Source organism: Notothenia rossii (genome assembly GCF_949606895.1).
Source record: "Notothenia rossii genome assembly, chromosome: 3".
NCBI classification, from domain to species: Eukaryota; Metazoa; Chordata; class Actinopteri; order Perciformes; family Nototheniidae; genus Notothenia; species Notothenia rossii.
Window position 1 is genome coordinate 71219661 of NC_136901.1, and position 24542 is coordinate 71244202.

The 24542-nt window shown below is 40.5% G+C and overlaps 1 protein-coding gene across 7 annotated transcripts in view; it reads right to left on the minus strand.

Moving 5' to 3' along the window:
- The window catches only part of unc5a (unc-5 netrin receptor A), a 129500-nt gene extending 107430 nt beyond the window's left edge, over positions 1-22070 (minus strand). For all 7 annotated transcript variants that reach the window (XM_079669101.1, XM_079669100.1, XM_079669099.1 and 4 more), the window contains exon 1: positions 21466-22070. In XM_079669101.1, the coding sequence (XP_079525227.1) occupies positions 21466-21556 (91 nt within the window). In that variant the 5' untranslated portion in view covers positions 21557-22070. The remainder of the gene's footprint in view (positions 1-21465) is intronic.
- Between the last annotated feature and the right edge of the window lie 2472 nt (positions 22071-24542).

Consider the following 24542-nt stretch of genomic DNA (forward strand, 5'->3'; position numbering starts at 1 on the left):
AATTGCCTCAGATGAACCACCTTTGGTTCAGAATAATGCAAAACAAATGTTTTATTTAATTGGAAGTTGCCCTGTTTCTATTTCTATCCTGTCATCAAAGATGTAACAACTGTGCAGTTTATCTGTGAGCAACAATTATTAAACCTTGCTTCTCAACAGCGTTTCCGCCAGGGCGTCCACAAAAATAAATAATTTGAGAGAAGATCGATTGTTTTTATCGCTCGAAATGACGTAAAGGAAAAAGGACAAGGACGTCCCGGCCCACCGGGACAACTCCCGGTGCGTGACGTGACGTGACGTCACACACACACCCCACCCCCCCCCCCCAACGGGGTGGATGCCCTCTCAGCCCTGGTCTGGCGGAAACACTGCTTCTCAATAATTCAAGGGTTTATGCAACAACAAAAACCACTATTTAAAATATTGAATAATCTGTTTCCAGCATGAACTTGCTTTGACCCCATATGATTACTTTTTAATGTGAATTTGTAAAGGGACACATACATGTGTACCATCAAAGTTTGACGGAAATGTGTCAAGCTTTGTCTGAAGGGAGGCCCTAAGTCTCTTACTAAGAAAACCCCTGCACTGGGATCAGCATGGAAATAATCTACCAACATAAATACATTTTTCATAAGCATTTCAGTGGTCAATTGTGCCTGCTGTTATGTTTCAAGATACTATCCAATTAGCCCACTTCAGTTTGGACGTACCTAAGTCAGAGAAGTACGAGTTCAAAGCTTGATTGTTAATCACTGGCTTGATAGTCAAACACAGACAGCTGCAGAAAAATAATATTAATTTGCAATTAAGCATAACACACAAGTGTTGCACAGATGCACAGCAGAAAGAGCAGGAGGAGGAAATGGCAATCTCTCTAAGCTGGAAACATTTCCCCAGCTGCTGCTTGCCATCATTGACGGCAACACGACCAGTGAGGTGGTCTATAAACTGAGATGTGAAAGTGAGTGCAATTTCCCCGTGTTTTGAGGTGTGCATACAGTACAGAACACACACTAACCAATATATTAGGCTTCCACACCACGCATGATAAATGATGTTAATGTTAATGACTATATGCCAAGAGTGAGTCGGTTGCACCTGTAGACCTATAGTCATTTGTTTTGTGATCGCCCAGGGCATAATGAGTAATAGGCACCCTGTGTGAGTAAGCCTGGTTTGTTTTGCCCTTTGTGTTGCATTATCTGGCTGACCTGTCACAGCTGTATCACAGGGAGCTTTATTGGATTTAGAGACGGGTCTGTCGCGGTTTACACCTACACCTTCTGCTGTCATGGGTGCTGATCAGCATTTCTTGTGTGGTGTGCAGGGTACCACAGTGTCCTCTTGGCCGTGAGAGACAGTACGTGCTGATGTAAATGTGATAATATAGTTATATGACTCTAGATGATAAGAGGGGACCTAACAACAATAATCTGCAGGCAAAGCATGACACACCAGTATTAGAGGAAATACTGACATACGCTTCATGGTTCGAAGTATAAAAATGTGTGCATTTGTTAATTTTACAATATCATTATACATATTTAGAACTTAGTGGTTGGCTAAAGCTCAGGACGCCTCTGACAAATAGTACAAAAACATAATGTGGACAGGCAGTCATCACCATTCTGGACATCCAGTACTGTAGTTTACAAATTGCATAATAAATATAGACTTTATTGCAAGGCAACTCTATTCCTTGCTGGACTATGAACACTGCACTACAGGCATGTATTTTCCAGGGCCACAGGTAAGCTGCTTAACTCCAACTCTCAAAGTGGGACTCCAGAGTAAGGGATAATTCAATAAAGTGCAGCTCTCAGAAAGATCATGGCTTCTGGTATTTCCCCTCCTGCAAAAGCCACGACACCGCCTGAAATCTACAATGACAAAACTGACAGCTGTTGACTGGGGACGAGGCATTGAGGAGAATCGGGTCTCGGTGCACAAACTCATCCCAGCGTGCCTGCATCATCGCATTGACAGGACTCTGGAGCCGAGGACTGACACAGGAGGGCGAGGGGATGGGAACGTTAATGTATCATTCATCAGAGCTCCGCACCCTGCCTCTGCTGCAGTATGAAAACATAACTGTAATGAAAATCCTATTGATCGGAGTCGCTTCCTTTTAGACAAATTGCACTGTTTTCTCTGCCTTTCAATTGTTCGAAAGGCAAATGTAAAGAGCAAAGATGAAACCCCTGGAGACATCATCGTCAATGCTCCATCATGACAGGTGGAGGTTGTATTAATTTAAGCAGACAGAGCCTTCTGCAGAACCTAAAATGCCAACATACTTCTAAAGACACTATTCAGCATTGATAGAAAGATAATGAATTATTGTATTCAATGAATAAATTGGCCAATCAAGGTTAAGATTTGGCATACAAATGACACCGGTTATGAAAAAAGTGCAGTCATTTTCAAGGCATGATAAGATGATCGGTACAGTTTGCTGCTTTCAATAAGATATTTCCAGCAGATGTCAAATATTTGGTGTAATGCGATTTTGCTGTGACCAACAGCATTTCAGTCTGTTCAGGTTAACGTTCCCCGCCCCCCAGAATGAGGAGCACCTCCCCCTCCTAATCCACCTACATTACTCTAGAGGCAGCGGAGGCCTTGTGTTAAGGGAGACCATCTCTGCTTTGATACACCTCTGTAGGAGTGTCCTTGATCAGGGCAGCTAGAGAGGAGCTGGCTGTCCCTGTGTGTTCAACCCTTTGCTGCAATGCAAACATGCAACTCTCGGAGGAAAAAGCATAAAAAGCTAATTTCAAAACAGCATTGCTCATGTCAGTGCGCTGAACTCTCTTACATTGCTAGAGCTATTCTCTTGGTTAGTTAGCTGTACGATGTCTGGTCTCAAAAGCCTCAGGAGCATCAAGATGTAAATCTTTAGAAAGGGTCTTTGACATCATCAGCACTATCAGTGGTCATTAGGGAATGGACAGGCAAAGAAAACAATTTTGAAGAACAGCAAACAGCCAGTTATGTGGTCCTGAAGGAGGCTTTTGCAGAGCTAACATGCTTGAAGTGACAAGAGAGACAGTGAGCATGGATAACCATCTGACCCATGTGCAGTCCTCCTGCATTTCTAAATTAAAGATAGGGAGATAGGACGGCCACAATCTGTGCTTGGGATCGCTATTCTCTGATGGAGAAAAGGGACTTAAAGGAAATAGATCAACCGAGCTTCTCTGGGGTCAAGGGTTTATTTAATGAAGTCATATCAGTGATGCCAGCGACTTTCTGTTATCAACAACTGGCGTTTATTTAGAGGGGCGGTGGATGTGAGGGTTGTACAAATAACCACTTTACTGTTGCAAATGCTACTTTGATTACCAATAATAAAGATTAAATCAGGATCAATACAATCATGACATTGCTGTATAATGTATAGTAGAATTTTAGTAGACACATTAAATAAAAATTGTATGACTGCATATGTATTAATTTAACAAAAAAAACGTTTTCATCCCAAACTTTCTTCAAAACTTATGGCCAACTGAGGATTGGTTGCTATTTAAACCCAAAAACACACTTTGCCAACTGGGGTGGATATTTTAAATCAGAAACCTCACTTTCTACCGCTGAGCTACCAACTGTTCATGGTGAATAACACGATGTGTGGGAGGGGACTGTGTGAAGAATTCTGTTTCTATAACATATCATGAACAACACTTATAGAGAAATATAGAGACACATTCCAACTTTATAGTCTTACTTGTATTTGTATCTTTACTCAAAGACATTAAAGAACAATAAATAGACGTGGTAAAGGATAGTACAGATGACAGCTAACAAAGACAGTGAATACATTATACCTGACACTTAAATATGTGTGCATCTGTGTGTGTTCTGAGGTGGCACGTATATGGCCACGAGTAATAAAGCCATCAGTGAAAATGAAAGAATAAGCCAGAAATGGGGATAAACTGACACAGGAGCTTTGACAGCAATAACACCGACATGCAGAGGGAATTAACTTGGGTATTACCGTTAAACCTGCGGGACTCTGCAGCCTCTGCAGGGAAACCTAGACACATGGAACGGCAAACATGCTGTGACCTAGGGAATACGTAGGGCGAAGGGATAATACTGCTCTGCCTTAGAAGAGAAAAGGGTTACACCTCTCGGTTCTTATCAATGCAATGCTTTGATTGATGACATAGTTCAATGATCAACTACCTTGTACGTCTCTTAGAATAATCAGAGAAAAGAGAACTATTTCTTGACACTGGGTGTTTGCATTTTCAGGCTCGTGTTTTGACTCCATGTGTCACGAAGATGGAGATTTAGTGTGACAACGCCAATGCCAAGAATTGTACTCCTGCAATGATTTGCAGAAACATGGCACATTCAACACTCAGCCCCAGCATACAATAAGCTCAAAGACTTGAATTAACAGTGTGGAAATACAATATAACCCCTCAAAATATAAATGAACAAAAAATTGCCATTCTTAGAGGGACTACACCAGATAATGCTTTTTTTTTCTTATGAATCTACCTTAGAGAAAAATAGTGATAGGTTACCAAAGGCAGTAGAATATCAAGTTCAACAACCTCCTGCAGAGACTGACAGTTAAAACACTACATTATTATCAGTCACTTTTTCCACAATAGTTTGGGGCTATATTATGTTTAAAATAGCGGGAATAAAGAGTAAAGATAACAATTTGACAAATGCACTTGCGTTTTAAATCCAATTAGCTTAAGATCCAACAGCCAATGACAAGTCTTATTATTAGGATTGCTCGCAAAAAAATACATGAAGATTACATAAAGCTGTTGAGATTCTTAATTAGCATCTGTAGTTTAAAAATGTACTTAATGCTGCTACGCTTCATCATAATCTTAAAGTGTTAAGTGACAACAGCAGAAAAAGTCTCTATCTGTTGTTAAACACATTTAGTTTGCCTCCGTGACAGCAAGATTAAATAAAGATCCAGTCAATACGCTCCTGCTGTTCAACTCATTTTTTATTGTTGGCAGCAATACAAAAAAAATGACATTTCAGATCGATTACTGGCAGGATAATGCACATTTGCATATAATACTAATTAATTCAGTAACGAGTGATTATCCGGAAAAATATTCAGCTCAGTCCATTGAATTTATGTTTTTCCATAGCCACAGGAAATGACAAATTATTCTTCATAACATTTCATTTGGTTGTTATTCTGCATACGGTTTTGTTTTGTTAACACACTCACCTTTTGAATTCAACCTCATGAATAAAACAACGCAGAGAAAGGGAAGCATAACAAACTAACATTTGATTTCGCCCCTATCGTTGCCACATTTTTATGGTTTTAAGAGAGCGACACATTGGAAAATATCTTACGTACATTTGAATATAAAACGTGTGTGTACGTGTGTGCATAAGCACATGGTTGCTGCGCTATTCATTCAACACCATGCTAGTTTTGCTTCAAGCACATGGCCCTATAATTGTTCGTTGGTTTATATTTGTCATGACACTTCTATAGGTCTGTAGCCACTGTCACAAACCACAGCCTGCAGCCCAAATGGGGTCGCTCTATTTTCTCCTCAGTATCTCATACAACCAGCCTTTGTTCCTCATAACAAAAACTGTGGATGCCATTAGTGGGGAGGGAGACAGTGATGTTTAGTGACAGCAAACGACTCCTCTGGTCAAGAAAGTGCCCTAGAGTCATCAGAATGTCACACATACACCCCCCACTTTGACTGAACAACGGCAACACTCCCAGAGTTCACCTTTGTTCTAGCTTTCTGAAAAGCAGAGAGCTAATTGTGTGATGAGGTCGGGGTGGGCAGCACCCCCGACACCAAGCTATGCCATCGCGAAAAGCTGCCAGCCCTCCTTGTCAGATAAACTGCAGGAGAATCCAAGGCAAAAATTAGGGGAGAGGAGGAGGCTCTCATTTTGCTGCAAGTGGCAGTTTTTTGTCTTTGTGTTCTGTTCATGACAGTTGTCATCACATTTAGGGCTGAGCTCAAAAACATGCAGAAATTCTGCAAGCGGCTGGGTGGGATGATAAGAGAGAAGCTACATGGCCTGTTTGGAGCTGATAACTCAGACTCAGCATAAATCAAACACCTTCTGGCGATTCAAATAATGTGTACAGTCGGGCATCATGTGTTGAGAGGGGATAGAAGTATTCAGAGTCAGAAAGTATCATGCCTTATGCAGATTTTTCAAATTATGTATTCCAAGTGAAATGCTTATGTTGTCATTTACCAGCATTACTAAGTAATATGTAACACATTTTCTTCACTATAATTTAAGTACAATTGCAGATTCTTCCACTTTTTGCCCCAGCTACTTCAATCGCAAATATTACATAATGTGAACATTTATTATTTCCTTTAGCAGTAGATAGAGAGACTGAGTGAAGTGTTCACTCCTCTGTGGTTATTTAACACAGCCAAACAAACCAAGTAAATGTAGCTAGTGGTTCATTTGTGGATAACGTTGTGTGGAGACAAGACCACAAACCACTCTATAGGCAGTTAATGGGTTTACTTGGCTGCCTCACACTTGTGGGACCTCGGGCCCAACTGTTTACTTTAGGCGCTGGCAATTTCCACCAGGCTGTGGAGGCTCTATGCATCAGTGCTTGCTTAACACAAAATGGCAGCCTGTTACAGAGTATGGGCAAAGATAATGCTTGTGTTTATTTGAGAGAAAAAAGTCCACACATGCATCTAAACCAAAGAGTGCTTCTTAGCTGAATGCTGGAAATGTGTTTTACTATTTGAAGTCTGAGTTATAGTTTCACAGGGATGGGGCTGACATGGAAGAGCAGACAAACATCATATTTCCAAATGATCTACAGTCAGATCCCCGGCATCGTCTAATGAGCGAGGAAATATAACGTATGCTGTTGATTAATATAATGGAATCTGAAAAGTAAGACAAGCTTGATAAAAGGAGAGCTGAAGGCTGCCAAGGTAAGAGAAAAGATCTGAGAAATGTTATCAAAGTAAGGAAGTCCTTTTTTTTCCTCCTTTTTTTTGTACATGGGACTAGTTTGTTTCATACTTTTATCTTGATCCTTTGAACATGAGCGGGACAAATCCTCGCTTTCAAATCTGGACAGAGACTTGAAGACTTTTGTAGCCGAGTGCAGAAAGATGAAATACTTTTTTCTTTTTTTAAAGCAAATGATTTTCTTAAAGTGATAACTTCTGTGTAAAAGCTTAGGATTTCAGAGTGCAACATTTCTGCAGGAAAATAAATAAAAAATAAATCTAAGGGAAAAAAGTTCAATAGTGACATATTCAACAACAGTCTGACTCAGCCAGAAAAGTTATTACTTAATCATTATTACCCTAGCGTAAGTGGTAGAGTAAAGCCATTTGCAGAGTATGTTGCAGACCAAGAAATTAGAAAATAAGCCAAATTGTGTTTGGCTTTGTGATGATTCAGCCTGAAACCAATCTGTCCAAGTATTCACTCGGCTTGTTTAAAACCCAAAAATATCATTTTAAATAGCCAAGTATGGACAGTCCAATTCTGGAATTCTCACAGTGGCACTTCCATCACACGTACTATTGGTGATTCAGAGACCCAGAATGCAGTCTGGCTTGGAGAACGATGATTCATAACACTTGAGATTCAAACTGAGGGACAGCAGCAACAATGGAAAGGGTTACTGGGTCACAGCGAGTCTAACACATGGCAATGAAGTCTTCTATCTTTTGGGAATTGTATGAGGAAAAGTTGTACCCACACAGCTAAAGTGTGTATATTTACTGCATCAGGGAAATATAACGATTATAGATATAGAATAAAGCCGCAACAATTAATAGTCCTCAACTATTGGGATAATCGTTATGTGGATGTATTGACATGCTTACAAATATTTTCTTTGAAATAAATAAATGGTGGTTAGGCTCTGGAGGTACATTTAGTGAGGCCAGGGAGAAGATACATGCTGGAAAGACAGGTATGATCTTAGAATGGCCTGTTTGGATCAACCTAAATAACAAAGAAAAAGCTTTTCAGATTACCGGTACTTCTTTCTCGCTCCTTACAAATATTTTCTTCTACATTTTTTTAAAATTCTGTTTCCCTTTAGTTCCCCAATAATGAAAGTATGGATGACCTTCCTCTGACCCTCAGGTTGGTGCAACCCATTGTACGTCAGACATTGCTTCCCAATCAGAAAACACCCCCAAACCCTCCGGAGTGCCTGATCATTGTGGATTAATGTGCTTTTACAAAGTTGTCATGTCTGGTGGAGATTAAGGGGCCCCGGTCCTGCCTCCCTCCCTGTAAGCTGCATCACATCCGTCTGGCCCAGTGGAGCCCCCCCCTGGTGCCACCAAGCCTGGGCATGAGGAGCATGCTACCAAAAATCTCTGCAGAGCCAAGCTGAGAGTCATTTTAGAAACCCAAAATAAAATACATCTATTAATGCTTATCGCAGAGACATAAAAAATAAACGCAGAAGTATAAATAATATATAATAATATTGTAAAGGGGGATGATTAAAGAATGTCACACCTCATCAAAAAACGCCAGCTGTTGACTCTGGATTGAGTAAGTCTGAGTCTATCACAAAGTGAGTCTGAAATACTCCGGTAAAGATAAAGGCATGTTTTTTATTATTAGCATGTAGTTTGTCATTAAGGCTGAAATAATGTGTTGGTTACTGGGCACACAAAGTAGGACTTTTAAGATAAAAACTTGGCAAGTCAGACTGCAAACCGTCTTTCAGCTATCAATGTCCTCATATAAGTGTCTCTAGGAAAGAGCAGTTGCATTGGATTGCATGTGAGGAAATGGAAAAACAACAGTTTCCTGCTGACTCTTGACATGTCACTAACATCAGGAGCACAGATTTCATATCTTGACACAGATGAAAACACAGCTGTAGAGGAAAACAGCTACAGTACATCCCGTTGTACTGTAAACTCCATTGGCTATTTATTGTCATCACAATTACATTTACAACTTTTGGCAGACACTCTTATCCAGAGTGACTTACAATGCTGCTCGGTACTGTACACATGATCTAAAACACAACCGTCAGATCAAGTGAACAGAGACATTCGGTGACATTTGGGACCACTCTTGGGATGAGTCTGTAAACCCAACCGGACATGTTCATTTTTAGATGCATGGCCATGCTGCAAACATCAGAAATGTTTGATATCAAGCTAAGATCAGTCAAGTAATTCAGAGGGGGTATTCAAAACCAATTCCACAAGCTATTGGATCAAACAAATAATATTTCAGCAAGTCATCCCTGTTCATCCCAATTGACTTTTCAGTTCCAATTAGATTGTCAAATCTGGAATAATTTAGATGAATAATCCTCTATAGTGTCTTTAGCTCATGAGTGATGAGCTGTTCTGAATTGGTAGTTAAAATGTGACTCAGAAATAGAGCATGAACAATGTCATTAGAGGAGCTGTTAACAATATGGTATGAACCGGGCTCGGTCAGCAGCCAGTCAATCACTGCTTGAAATTGAACACCAACTCAGTCATTAAATTACAGCCACATCAAACAAATAACTCCTAATTTTCTTGTTTATTGGTCACCAGATGTTTGCCAGCCCAAACTGCATGTAAGGCAAATTAATTAAATGAAAATGTAGGGTTGAACATTGCCAACTCCCAAAAGAAGCAATGGCAAAATTACAATCAATAATCTGTAAAAGCACTTTCAAGCCTGTAAACAACATACCAGCAACTACATTTTATTTAGTGTCCAATTAAGCTAAAGTAGCATCCGCTAGGCTAGAGTGAGCACTACAGTATGACATCATACTTTCTTTTTGACAGAGGGGGCTTGAACGCTAACAAGAACTGCAATATATCTTCTATCCACCCACACGAAGATTCTTGCTGATGTCAGTACAAATTCTTCAATTGACTGCACCCAGAAGACTTAACCCAATACTTGTTGTGCACTAATGAAAGGTATATCAACATGCTGTATACATGACATAAGCTTAATTAAAAATAAACGAGGCACAAGTTAAGACACTTTTTTTTGCCTTTGAACATTGTAATGTCTTCCCTAATGAGTGTGAGCTTGAAATCAGCACAAGTTCAGACTGTATGTTGGCAGTTCCTGTTGTGCATGTTGAAATTGTACACACACAAATAATTTACTCCAATCTGTAATGATACAAAATTACAATAACCCATCGCAATACAACCACTTATAATGTAAGCCATATCAATGACAACTGAACAGGCTCCATTTACGGGACCCCCTTGAAAACGAGATTGTGCATCTCAAGGGGTTTATCTAAATAAATAAAATGTCATATATATATATATATATATATATATATATATATATATATATATATATATATATATATATATATATATATATATATATATATATATATATATATTCAACAGATGTCATCTAAATCACTACAACTTCTATCGTAAATATGTTCTGTAAAATAAAATTAAGAATACAATATTTACAACACGCAGTAGCATAATAAATGGTTTTCAGGTCTGCACTTCCAGCAACAAGGACACGCTTAAGCTCAACACTATACGATCGAGAGATGTCCAATGCATTCTATATTAGGAATTATGACGTCATCCCGATAAACCCGATAAAAGTATTAATAGCCCCGATAATATACAATATATTTTTTGGGTAAAAAAAAAGAAAAAAATACTGCGGTGTGGGTGGATTGGGATGAGGGGCGCTTGTTTTTCTCTCGATTCCTCCCGTTTTGCCAGTACTGTGGTATTAGTGGTTTAGGAAGAGGGGAGTTTTTCACAAATCCAGCGCTCCCTAACTCATGCCTGGCTGTGACGTAAATGGTGTGCGGCCGTGAAGCCAGGACAGTAAACAAACATGTCGTCGGTAGTATGGGACTATTTCAAAGTTTCAGAGTTAGATAGTTCGCTTGCTATTTGTATTAACAAATGCAATGCAGAAGTTCCACGAGGAGGGAAAAAGGCAACGAGCTATAATACTTCCAACCTGATTAGTCACCTGAAACATCGCCATCGCTACGATGGTGTGTTAAAAGTGTACGAAGACGCCTGCGCTGCTAAACTAGCGGCGAATCCAAAGCCAGCTGCAAAGGCACCGGGGCTTTTACCTATCGACGAGGTTTTTGAAAAAGGCAAGAAGTTTGCCAGAGACGACCCCAGGGCTAAAACGAGGAATAAACTACAGGTACATTTAATATATATATATATATATATATATATATATATATATATATATATATATATATATATATATATATATATATATATATATATATATATATATATATATATATATATATATATTATTATCGGTTATCGGTATCGGTATCGGTATCGGTCTTGAGAAGCAGGAAGTTATCGGTATCGGTATCGGTTTCAAAAAACCAATATCGTGCATCCCTACAAGTGACTCAAACCCTAACCCATTACTTTTAATTAGAGTAATTTCTCTAATACCACTAAACCATCAGTGTTAATTCTGCCTGAAACACACTAAGGTGCTGTTTACACGGGAACGAAACGGGTTGTATCTGCTACTCTTTCGTATAGCCCGTTCATTCACACGAGGCCGTAGGAACCGCGGAAACGGAACCCTAAAACGATAACGGGTCCCAAGGTGGATAGATCTGCGGACGGATTGCTCTGGGGGGCCAAATGGCTCCGTGTGTACGCTAAGGCTGAACGATTAATCGATTTTAAATCGAAATCGCGATTTTAAATGATGTGATTATCAAATCGCAAAGCCTGCGATTTTTTTATAACATTTTTGTTTTTTTTGTTCTTCTTGTGTGTCAGTCATCCACACCAATCAGAAGTGCTGTGCTCCACATGTACCAGCCATTGTTAACCAATCAGAAGTGGCCCATGATAGAAGGTGATAGACAGATTGGGAGTGATCTTAGAGGCCAATTTGACTTTTTAAAGCCATATTAGAAGAAAGACAGTGCATGACATTAAGGATTTTGGGAGATGGCCCTGTGGGCCATCGAAGCTAATTTACAGATGGCCCTGAGCCCAATAGAGATTGCCCTGAAAAATGCGCGCGGACGAAATGATGCACGAAGGGTTTGGGGGGCCTCCCCTAGAACATTTAGATTTTTTCAGGTCTTAGATGCTGTCTGGTGCATTCTCTAGACTGAATTATAAGATGAACCACCACAATATTACAATTTCAATTGTATTCTTCATTTCACTTGTTTGTGTTTGCTCGCTTGCATGCCCTGCATACTTATAATAAATACTAAAGTTGTTGGTCAAGACACTTTCCATCTGATGAAGGCAAATGCCTTCCCAGATGTAAACAAGTAGAAAACATTACATGCAGTTGTAACTGCCAAAACAAACATTATTTATGCTATTATGGCCCCTGTTAAAAATGTTTGTAATGTTATCTACTGTAAGTTGGTCGAAGGAATGCCTCCTCATCCAGAAGCTGACAGAGCAGACCCGAGCAGCCGAGCTCATCCGCGAAGCACACACAATGGCGACGTCAGAGTTCCCGTTAGCAAGCAAATCTAAATCTCTTCGGTCAAAATAATTTCCCTTTAGCGCAATACCGCTTCAGTTGCGCCACTTATGTGACAGACAAGAAGAGTATGTGACAGACAAGAGTAGTCAATTCTAATGTGTAACACTTAATGTGGAGAAAGAGATGTGCTTTATGGGTTGATTGTGCGTTAATCTGTTGGTAATGCCTCGGGGTTCCGGTGGGCATGTAAACAAATGCATAATGCTGCGCTATACTTTGTGGCCTCACCCAGTTGCATAGCGACACTTATTGTTTAGGTCACGGTGTCTTTTAATAAGCAGGTAGTTATATCATTAGCTAAAACTAGCTGGATCTGATCAATATGGACATAAACGCGAGTGAAGTCTAATCTGACGGGAGAGAGAGATAAGCTGCTGCTGACGAGTCGACATGCAGCTCTGCATGATCACATGCAGCGGTGAGCGGAACAAAACACACACTTCAGGTTAGAATATCACACGTAGCTATTTTAATTACCTCTCAAACTACCTAAACTAGTTATAGATATGTTTAGTTTTACTGTCGGGTCACTCATTACTGGATCCGCGAGCTGCACGATACTGGTATAATAGATTGCCCGATCGGGAAACCAGCAGGTGAGGCTTCATGGCCCGAGCTAAATACTAGATGGCCCCGGGCCATCGGGCAGCCCTTAATGTCGAGCCCTGAATGACTAGAAAGCTGAAATACAACATTTTCAAATGTAAACATTTTAGGAACTCATTAACCATAGAAGCATCGAAAACCTTTTTGCATGCCATGATACTATCATATTTTCACTACTGTATAACCTGCTGGTCCCAAGCAACTAAGACTGCTATGAGACCACATGAGGTTCTTTATAAACAAGCCTTAAAAGTTATGGATAGAAAGTCATTAAAACACCATTGCAATACACTGTCCATATACAAACTTTTCAGTTTTGATAGTCTTGTCTTTCCCGAGTTCAATTGGTATTCAGAATCATTCACAATTCTACAACAACACAGTTGAGGGGCTTTTTTCAGCTTTGCTGTGAGCAGAGTTGCAGAAACTCCAGATCTGCATTAAATGCAGATCAAACCATCCCTCTGAGGCGCACTGCCTTTGCACGATCAGCATTTCCGTTTATGGCCATCAAGCACTGGAATACTCTTCCGGTTGAACTTAAAACCTGAACTGATATTAACTCGTTTTCTTATGGTGTAAAAAAAATGATATTAAGCAACCAGTCATGCCAACATTAATTACGCTGTAATCTGAGTTTTTTTTTATTTGAACTGTATTGTCATACTATATCTTAGATATTTTATTTAAAGGTGGGGTAGGTAAGTTTGAGAAACCAGCTGGAGTGCGCTAGAATTTGAAAATACACAACCGGAAAAAATCTGCCACTTCCTTACAGAGCCCCTCCTCCAACACACACGACATGACCAATGAGGGCACGAGATAAGTTTGTGCACAGATGGAAGGCTGACAGGCAGGTAGGCCATCCAGTTATTTTAGCCGGGCCGGCTCAGATGATTGGTCGTGTTTTTTACAGTACTACGGCTTCCACAGATGACATTTGTTTATGTATTTTTTGTCAAAGCACTTAAGATATTCATTGCTATCGGGATGTTAAGAGCATTCCATGGAATATAACAAAAAGTGTATCTCGAGCCGGTTTTTCAAACTTACCTACCCCACCTTTAAGTGTATTTGAAGTGTACTAAGTATTATGTTCGTAACCTGTATTTAAATCAGGCTTTATAATTATTTGAGTGACCGAGATCATGTAAGTGTATTTCAAGTGTACTATGTATTAATTTATTGAGCTGTACTTAAATCAGGTTTTAAAATTGTATGACTGATAGAGATCATGCAATGTTATTATTTGTTTATTGATTGTTATGAACCTGCCTGAGGACCACATATGGAAATTAGCTATTAGCTATAATCTGGCATATTACATCTCTTTTCTTTGCTGAGATTAATGTTTTTGTATGCATGGTCCTTCTATAAATAAATACAAATATGACAGATTGATACAATCACCTGCCAAGTATTTTTGAAATACTTTTCCAAATGGCTTCCAATGGAGCTTTCCTAGATGGTTTGGTGAAACAAACCATCTGAGTAAGGTTAGTAATGCTCCATCACATACATCTATTACAGGGTGAATCTGAAACTGAAGCTTGACTTTAAAGCAACCCAACGTTTAGTTATTTCACTCGGCTGCAGGGGTGCTAGAGACGGGAGCATGGTGATGCGACCTTCCTAGCCGGAAATATGGCAGCATTTTACAATAAACTTCCGTTGGGTCGCTTAAAAACAAATATCGCAAATCAAATCGCAATATTTGTCAGAAAAATCGCAATTAGATTTTTTCCCAAAATCGTGGATCCCTAGTGTACGCCCTATACAATCATTTCCTGATAACGATGAAGCCATAGCCCCACCTCTGCTGCTCACTGCTGTAGCATGGTCAGTATCTACTGTCAGTAGCTACTGACCATGCTACAGATGTTAGTGCAAAATCTACAGCTCCACAACCATCTGTAACAAGTTGACATGGAGAACTACATGAGCTACATGAACTACATGTTGCTAAATCCACTGCGGAGAATAAACAGAAGGGCAAACAGGCAACCATGGCAACCATGCTCGGGGGTCTTCTTCGCTACTTATTTGGTGTATTTTGTGGCGGAAGTACTTCCCGGCATATGTACTACAGCGTCTCCAGCGGGTCGAGCGGTCTCGTGTGAAGGGACACGTTTATTGAGCCGTATTCGCGTGAACGGAAGACTTTTTTGAAATCGAATTTGGTTCGCTTGAGTTTCGTTTGCGTTCCCGTGTAAATGGGGCCTAAGTCAGTGAGCCAAACAATGAGAGTCTTGTGAAAATTCCAGCACCAATGACAAGAAAGTGCATTTATAAAAACACACTTTGATTCAACATGAATGCATTGTCAGTAGACATTTAAATACATAGAAGGCATAATCAAGTGCAATGCATGATGTAAAAATGTAATAGCTAGCCACAATGGTGGCTTGGTTGTCATTATTAATTCTCTTGGAGTAAGGACTTGAATGTGTTTTATTTTAGCCCGGTGTTCCTGATGGCCTTTTCAAGAAAATCTGCTGCCTAGCTTTAAGCTTTGAATCTGTAATTCAAACCTCATTTTGCATCGAGAAATAGTTTGTTTCAGAGAGCCCTACATAGATCAGAGAGGCTGCTTGTTCGCTGCTACGCAATAAGGGTGTGTGGTAAATGGTTTGTGTTTTGCAGGAATCAACTTTCACAGCTGACATCAGCACGACTTTTAGGGAGGATTACAGGTACAAGAAGGCAAGAAAAATAAGGCACTTGATCTAACACAAACATGAGCTAAATGTGACACAAATGACAATATAAATGTTGTATCAATACTGAAAAAACAAGCTTTTTGCTAAACCCAGCATATTCTTAACATACATCAGATAACATGCTGTCTGGGCTTAAATGTGCTCGGAGAGTCAGCGCTCTGTTGACTCAGTTGAATTGCTTGCCTAAGGCATCAGTGCCTGGACACATACACATAATTAGGAAAGGTCACTGTGCCTCCTGTCTTGTCAACAAAATCACTTCAAGATGACAAATTCTGGCTCAGGCTGAGCCAGTCCTCCCTCAGCTACCCTTGCCAATCAAGCGCCAGCAGGCCTATCTGGGTAGCCTTAGGTGATTTCTAATTATGTATTTTACAAAATAAATAGTAAATACGGGGAGCATAACAATGAGCTATATATTTGGTTGAAGGTGTGTTTTCTCTTCAAGGTTGAAGTAGCAGACTAAAGTGTCATTATCTTACAACTTTAGACTGCAGGATGCTGAAAATTACCCAGTGAAAATTCAAATGAGATCAGTTCCCCTTGTGACAAGAAAACGTTACCTTAGATTTTCTAAAGATCAAAACATTTGGATTGCATCCAATGATATCAAACTAAGTCTACAAAAAGTCAATTTAAAATCACATGACCTTCACACCGTTTCAAAGTTGCTTTCCCACCGCATGGTCTACAGTCCACTGTATGATGAAGTGGAAGTGGCTTTCACATCGCTCCCTGGTGGCCTTACTAAGGAACTATTAATCTATGGCTCTCCATATTGCATTCAGATGTGCTTTCCCCAGCCACCATCTGGCCAGAAGTAAAGGCCAGGAGAGGACCCGGAGGACTGGACACTCTTATTATGAGCTGCACCAAGACACCTCTGGGTTTCTAAGCACTTCCTCTGACAGTGACTGATGGCCAATTAACCATTGGGAGAAGAGTATTGATCACTAAGAGAACAGGAAGGATTCCGGAAACATCTCCTAACACACCACTTTTCTCACTGTACAAAGTGAAAAGCAAGACAGCACATCAGGTATACTAAAAACAAACATTACCAATAAAAAAGGTTCACAAAAATACTGCAGCCAAGGTCAATGCACACATCAAGCTGTTTTAGTAATCTACTGATGTATAGTTTTCTGGTCACAAAACAATCCTAGCCTTCTGGGGAGGAAAACAGCAGCAATGTTCTCTTTGGCAGCATTGGTGGTGATTCTATTGTGATTGACATCCAGGACATCAACCTTCACATGTCCCATGTTCTTTGCTGAGGTGAATTTTTTTCTATAGCAAGGGACCACTGTGGAATCAAGGATCAAGGTCAGCAATGCATGCTCTTTCTCTCCATAAGAGTGTTAGAGCGAGAGAGATGAACCCGGGAAAAGGACATTCGATTAGAACCTCCAGAGAAAAAAGAACTAGTACTCAGCTCAACAAGCCTATCACGACTTTTCATTTGTGGCCCTTGAGGCTAAATGAGTGCTAGCAAAGGATGGTTAACAGAGACAGAAACAACAGTAGAGATTGAGGGCAATCTACAGCTGCTCATGTCACAGAGTGTGGCCGTAAATGAATTATAGTCCAGGTTTCCATTGAAACATAGGGTAATCTCATCCCACCTCCAAGGTGAGGGGTCAATTTGATGCTGCCTAGATAGAAAAGCACAGCTAGTGGCCACGGTGCACCACATTTCAGGAGGGAAACAGCCCAACTTCAACCCCTAAGCGCTCTCACATAGACCTGAATCATAGAAATGGGGTAATTGAAACAAAAGGGCAGAGTTTGACAGAGATATAGTGCCTTTGCAGGGCCTCTGCACAGACTGCAGAAAATAACACCAAACTCCTCCCCCTCTGCAAGGTCCATCGTCCATGTGTCCTCCGCAACGCTTGTGTCCTTCCTTTGCGCCTCAAGATTGCCATTTGCAAATGATAAGCGTGGGGACATAGCCTTCTGAAAGATAAGTCGCAGAGGCGTTTGTCACCAAATGGAGCATGCTCCTTCATTGTTAAAAGCTGACCAGTGTTGACAAGCACTGTTTACCTTTTATTCATTTATGCTGAACTATTATCTCTGCCTCCATTAATCTCAGTTACACAAACAGAAGAAATAACATTTAGCAAGATGTGGACTGGAAGACAGGTCATTCCTGTCTGTATTTTTTCCTTCAGACACATTACCATGATGGCAAGTGAATAAAAAAAAAAAGAAGCAATACTGTACATTATCAGCTCTGTCCTGCAAATGAGAAATTCCAACTCTTATTCAGTGTCATATTGTCCAATTTTTATTCTGTAAGCAGCATACAATTCATCACAAGCATTTGTATTCCTGAGGAATAAAATCATGTTAATTATTTCACTACTTTTTCCCCCTAAAATGTAATTGCTTCCTTGCACGATACATTTTTCATTTATACATCATGCTAATTCACTGGGTAAATAAATAATTGTATATCAAATAAACCTTCCCCAATGCACAAGTCATCCCGTTGTCTGTGTCATTTAAATTCATCTTCCATGACTAGAGGGAACAAAAACTCTTTCTGGTACTAAATTATCACTTTCTGTAAAATACCATATCACTGCAAATACATGGCGATCATTTGCAGTGCATTAGCTATGGGACAGAAACAAAGTTGTTTTAAATTATTTTGACCAGAAGGCAATTTCTCCCAATAAATTATGTTAACTCCAGATTTCGCTCTCCTTATCGCATTCTTTAGTGAGTCAATGAAGAGAGACAAATCTGTCTGCCAGAAGACAACTCTAAGATAATTCACATTAGAATGATGAGACTTCTGGCAAAAAAGTCCCTTTTATATCTGTACAAATAAAATCGGAACTTGCATATTACTGTATTATGCAATAGATGTGTGCTTGTTGTCATTTAATGGCCATCTCCTTGCATCATCACAAGGTTTACACCCCTTGGAAATTGCACGGAGGAGACTGTTTGCACTGGTAGGAAGGTACCTGATACCAAATCCCTTGCTCCCTAGCTGAACCAGACAACAATTGCTTGGCAACACTCTCTTTGGGCAGAAGGAAAAACAAAGAAAAATACAGGATTTATTTTTTGTGCATTGAAAGCTGACTTTTTGATGATCTTTTCAAGAATAAGTAATAACAGGTAAGTTTACATAAATGGAAAAAAACCAAAAGCTACAGGAGATGGAATAGTTTGCAGACATACACCTAATGCATGCAGCAGAAATGCATACAAATCCTTGTGGAAACACCCTCTCAAACACGACAGGGCCATTCACTTCAAATACTGAAAATATCAAATGGACACACACAGGCAAATCAGCATGGTCCTTTGTTCCTAGGATGAATGCTGCACCTACCCCTCTGCTCATCAGAACACTCACAAAACAGTGGAAGAGAAAGTGCTTACATAGCTCAAATCTAGATTGACGGGCCTACCTTCATTACTGACTGAGTTATGTTTTCCTGCAAAAAAAGACAAGTCGGCTTTTGATACGGATAAATGCCGAGTCAGCGCCTTGCCTCACAGAGGATAGCTCGACTGATCTCTGCTGAGACTGTCCCAGCCCTGATGTCGAAAGAATTGGCTACCAAATTACCTTCAGATCCATTTCTGGAACTCACGCTGTCCTATAAATGCAGCCTGTAAGCTGTGATGGAAGCTAAAAAAGAAGCTTGTACTGACCTCATGTATGATAGAGAGTGACAGACTGGAACAGGGGTCTGCCAAGACATGTGATAAAGTAGACGGAATAGAATAAAAACAGATTTGAGCTTTCCCTGCATTCATTTGTCTTTTAAACTGGCTCATTGCTATTCAGGGTCACAGGAGGGCTGTGAGGCTATCCCATCCCAGCATGCATTGAGTGAAAGGCAGGGCTCCAGTTTATCAAAGAGTGAACAAAGAAACACAAACTGTATCAAATCTATGGGAATTTAAAGAAGTCTTTGCACTGTAGGAGGAAACCAGAGCACCCAAAGGAAGCACAATGAACATGAGATAAATACGCAACCTCCACAAACAGAACCAAGGCACCGAGTAACTGAGGCAACGCCTACTGATCCACCGACCCAAACATATAACCCAGCAAACCAATCTAAATATATCAGCTTCAACATGCATCATAAAATGACTTGTAAATACCATCGCACTGCCACTTACTTAGCTTGATATATGAGGTTCCCTAGAGCACGACTGTTTATTTAATCCTAATATATTCATAATTATACACTAATTAATGCAAGAGAAAAGCCCTCTTAATTCATCATCTCAGTGTCCTGGAGCAGGAGACCCAATTACACCAACTTTAACATGTTTGCTTCCTGTCCAAAGCAAGGTTAACAGTTCCGAAACAAGCACATGGCAAATGATGTGTGAAATTCTCGTGTTTTGGATACATACCAGCTGCTTCCAGCTGTGTGGCATTGTGAGGATGATATTTAGCATTAGGGAGAATGAGTCAAGGAAGTGCTATTAAAAACAGTCAAGGGGCTTTAATGTGAAATGGTGCTTTATGGGCTACAGGGTAATTCATTGCATTGATCAAATCATTGATTTCAATGGATGAACTGTGCACTATAGCGTGACCTGCAATATTAAAGGTCAATAACCAGCACTCTATTTGTTGTGTGGTCGTAAAAATTAAAGTGCCATTTGCGCCAGTATTGTTCATAATTATATATCATTATGAGCAAATTAGATTTTCTAACTGAAAAATCATATTGGGTAGAAAGGAAATCTTTATCTGCATTATGTTCTCTCACAAATTGCTTATTTGTAGCTGCTGAGGGAAACTTGTCTCCTTGTACTATAGCTAACCCCTCTGAAATTGTTGTGTACATCAAAGCACATTTGCATGCAATCGGGAGTGTCTGGCCAAGAGGCTCGTCATAAAATGTAACTCATCAGTGCGAGTAGGTCGTCTAACTCCGTAAAGCTGTCACCATACTGCATATGCAGCAGGAGCAAGTCCTGTCCGGAGAGAAACGTGGAGTTAAAGGATCCTGACTGTAGCCAGCAGAGCACCCGGTTAAATGAATGAACACATGAATATACGGTTAGCCACACGGCTCAAAGATTTGATAACAAATTCATAACGCGAGGATATATTTGTTGTCTTATATTGGAGCTAGACTGTGCTGAAGGTTGTTTATGTGACAGATTTAGACAGCGGCAATGTTACTGAGCACCGCATTTATTGATAGGGGCCCGTCTTTTAAAACATGTCTTATAGTGCAGGTTCATGCAGGTGTAGCTCTTAACTTCCCTTCACGGCAGTGGCGATAACACACAGGCTTTATCCTGCATGCGCTGCTTAAAATAAATATATGGGAAACACAACAAACGTGAAAAATGATAGACATTTGCCTTAAGTTTAAACCTTGGTTCACATGTTAGAGGCAACACACTTTCTCCTCTTAACCTTGAAGGTGCAGGCTAATTGAGGAGTGTTAGTGCTAGCAAATTATGGAACAATAACCTGCCAGCAACGTGCTCCGTCACGCGCGGTTACATTTTGGCCACAATCTCGAGCAACTTGTCGCGTGCAGCATTTCTGTACGTAGGCCTACTTAATGTGTTTCCCCCCCGGCACAAATGTTAAACAAAAGTAACCAAAAACGTAAGTGACACTCACCAGTGCAGGTAAACCCAGCGAAGACGAGCCAGAGCACACGGAGCGTGGCGCTGAACCTACAGCGGACAAAGGGGCCCAGAAGTAAGGGCATCTTGGTGTTTTTGTATCGCTTAAGTTTAAAAGGGCAGGGAGCTGAGAAGAAACACCAGTACACTGGGCTTTTTAACGTCCGGAGAGAGTCCTCTGTAGTTCTTAAAGCCTTGTTCACAACGCCCAAGTCTTTTCCTCAACACATATCCTCCCTCCGTATCGTAGCCATCAGTATCCTGGTGGTGCGTCCTCGTTGCTCTGAACAACGCATCACAGGTGTGGTAAATAAGCTGCTGATTGCCCTCCGCCGCGGGTTTATCTACTGTAGTCTTCTGTATTTCTCCACCGCTATCCGTTCAAAACTCTCCCTCTCTCACTGAGCCGAGGAGGGAGGCAGTTTCTGCAGCTTCTTGTCTACTTTGCAGCCTTCGCGTGAAAGAATACCTTCTCCAAATGCAAAAATGGTAAGAATTGGCAGCAGAGGAAGAACATCTGCTTGCACAGCAATGCTGGACTGGTGAGAGTCAGTAAGCTGCGAAGAGCGGAGCAGCAAAACCAGGAGCGGATCCCGCGTGCCTGCTGGGACTGGAGCGTCCTGAGCGCGCGCTGCTGTTATATCCCTTCTTCCTTAAGCAAACATTTACATATCTCGAATAAGCATAACTAACCACATATTCTCAATGCACGACAGAATGGAAATTATTTCATCTGCATCCTCGCAAATGTGCTTTTCATATATTGTGCTTTACATGAAAATGATGGATATGACATCCAGCCCTGTATGATCAGATCGGTGCTTTGCATACAAATTCACACAGATCACATCTGCATGTCATTGAGTTTCAGTTGCATATGCCTCTGCTTTGTCTTGAGGTTTTGTGTGAGTGCTGCAGTACATCAGTGACGGACAAACACAGAAGAAGAAGCAGGAGGATTAGCACTCCCATGAGAGTGCACACCTGTCACCAAACTCAGACCAGGATGTGACTTATGTTCCAGATAGCTTCTACTTATTTTCCAGGGGGTGTCAGCGGAGTGATTTTCAACTGCTCAGCCATGCCTTTTACAACGCTGCCACAATCGACAGCAGATTATTAATACGCTTCAGATGGGGGTTTTGTGTCTTTGTTTATCCATTTCTCCACTCCCACATAATAGTCAGCAGAATAATAAGTGGAAGCACAGAGCTAGACCACTGTCTTACCAGCTAATTATGGGGCTCATGTAGATGGATGATTCCTCAGATAGAGCTCAGCTATTATACAAACTCATTAAGCCTTCTCTCCATCCAGCATCCTTCGCTAAAGGTTAAAGTCGCAGTGAGAATGACGGCACAAAGCGCAGTAGCAAACATGCAGCAACACACAGCCTCACAGTTTACGATCAAACCCTGATGAGCAGTGCCAATATGAAGGGGTGAGGGAGGGAGGCACACAGCAGCTAAATGCAACAGAATGACTCAGCCTCGGTCACTTGTGAGGTTGCTCGTAATGTTCTCTCTCATTCTGCTAATCTGCTCTGCATCCTATCAGGCGGTGCAAGCTGGAGCTCCAGTCACAGTATGTGCCTCTTTTCTTTGTGAAAAAAAGCGCCAAAAGCTACATGCATTTCAAATGAGGATGTGAGACTATAAATGCACAGTCAGTTATGTTATCCATTACAGGGAGGGAATTCAGCTTCATCTGTTTTTAATAGAACTATTAGAGTGTGTTTTCTCGCTCTGATGTGTTTGCTGAGTCAAAGCGGGGCGCAACCTCTAACACAACCTTTATTCTTACACTGATTCTTCCAGGTCCAGCATGCTCACCCCCTTGGCTTACTCAGAAGACTACAAGGAGAAATCACAGCTCTTTGGGGAGTTGACACATATAGTTGTTCATTGATTAGTGGGTTTGTAATTAATTTTATCTCAGTTATTGGCTTAAATTACAATATCCTGAGCTTGAAGCGACTTGTTCTCCTGCAATCAATCATGAAACTGAGACAGAAGCACCATTTCTCTTGTATCATGTTGAATTATTCAAGGCAGCCATGATCCAAAGAGACCGACTCAGTGACCGATAAGTATTAAAGAATACATGAGGCTCATTTGTATGTTGCGGATGGTTACACTGTCTGGGTCCATTCATAAAGTGCTGCAATTACACTCACAACATATGCAGCCTATAAAGACAACTGATTCGCCTGGTCGATAAACATCGACCCAATGAAGGTGTCCATTATGAAATTAATATTATTTATTGCTTACAAACAACGCGGAAGGTCCCTTGAGGAGGATGCAGCTCAGACTGTGTTCCAGCACAGACTGTGAGAGAGAGGGGGTGTATCAACTTCCATCATGACCACAGCTTCACAGCCTATTGTTTTGTTTATATCAAATTAAACTGCAATGCTCCTCCAGAGAGATATAATTGACCACAGTCTCAGATTAAATGACTGTAAAGATCTTAATAAGCCATCAGCGGATTGCATATTACATTGCAAACCACTTGTGAGGATGCAGTCCAATGAGAATGAAATTGAGGTTCAGATTTGCATGCCGCAGCATTTTACCCTTTAATTAACATGCATATTACTGTATGAAGATCAATAGTGTATCAATTTAATTAAATATTATTGATATGGGGCTGGGGAAAGTAATAGGGAGCTAAACAAATCCCAGTTTTGTTGGAAGAGTAGCCATTACTTTAACATCTCAAGTGGGCCCTTCACTCCATTATAGATTATAATGGATAGGGAACCCACTTCCTTCTACCTACCTACCTATATATATATATATATGCCTCACTCAAGATCCAGGATAACAATTTTAAAGCCCATGTTATCTAAAAGTAATATAAGCACCACCATCATCACTACATTAGTAATGCACATAGGCTTTTACTCCACATCTGTCTGCAGCTGTATCTCTCAATACACCAATAAAATGTTATGATCTGAATACGCTGTGACTTCAATTAAATTATTTCACACAAGTGGAGATAAAGAAGCCGTAGTGTGATCCCACCACATCTTGTGCAGTTGAGTGAGGATCAAAACCAAACGAG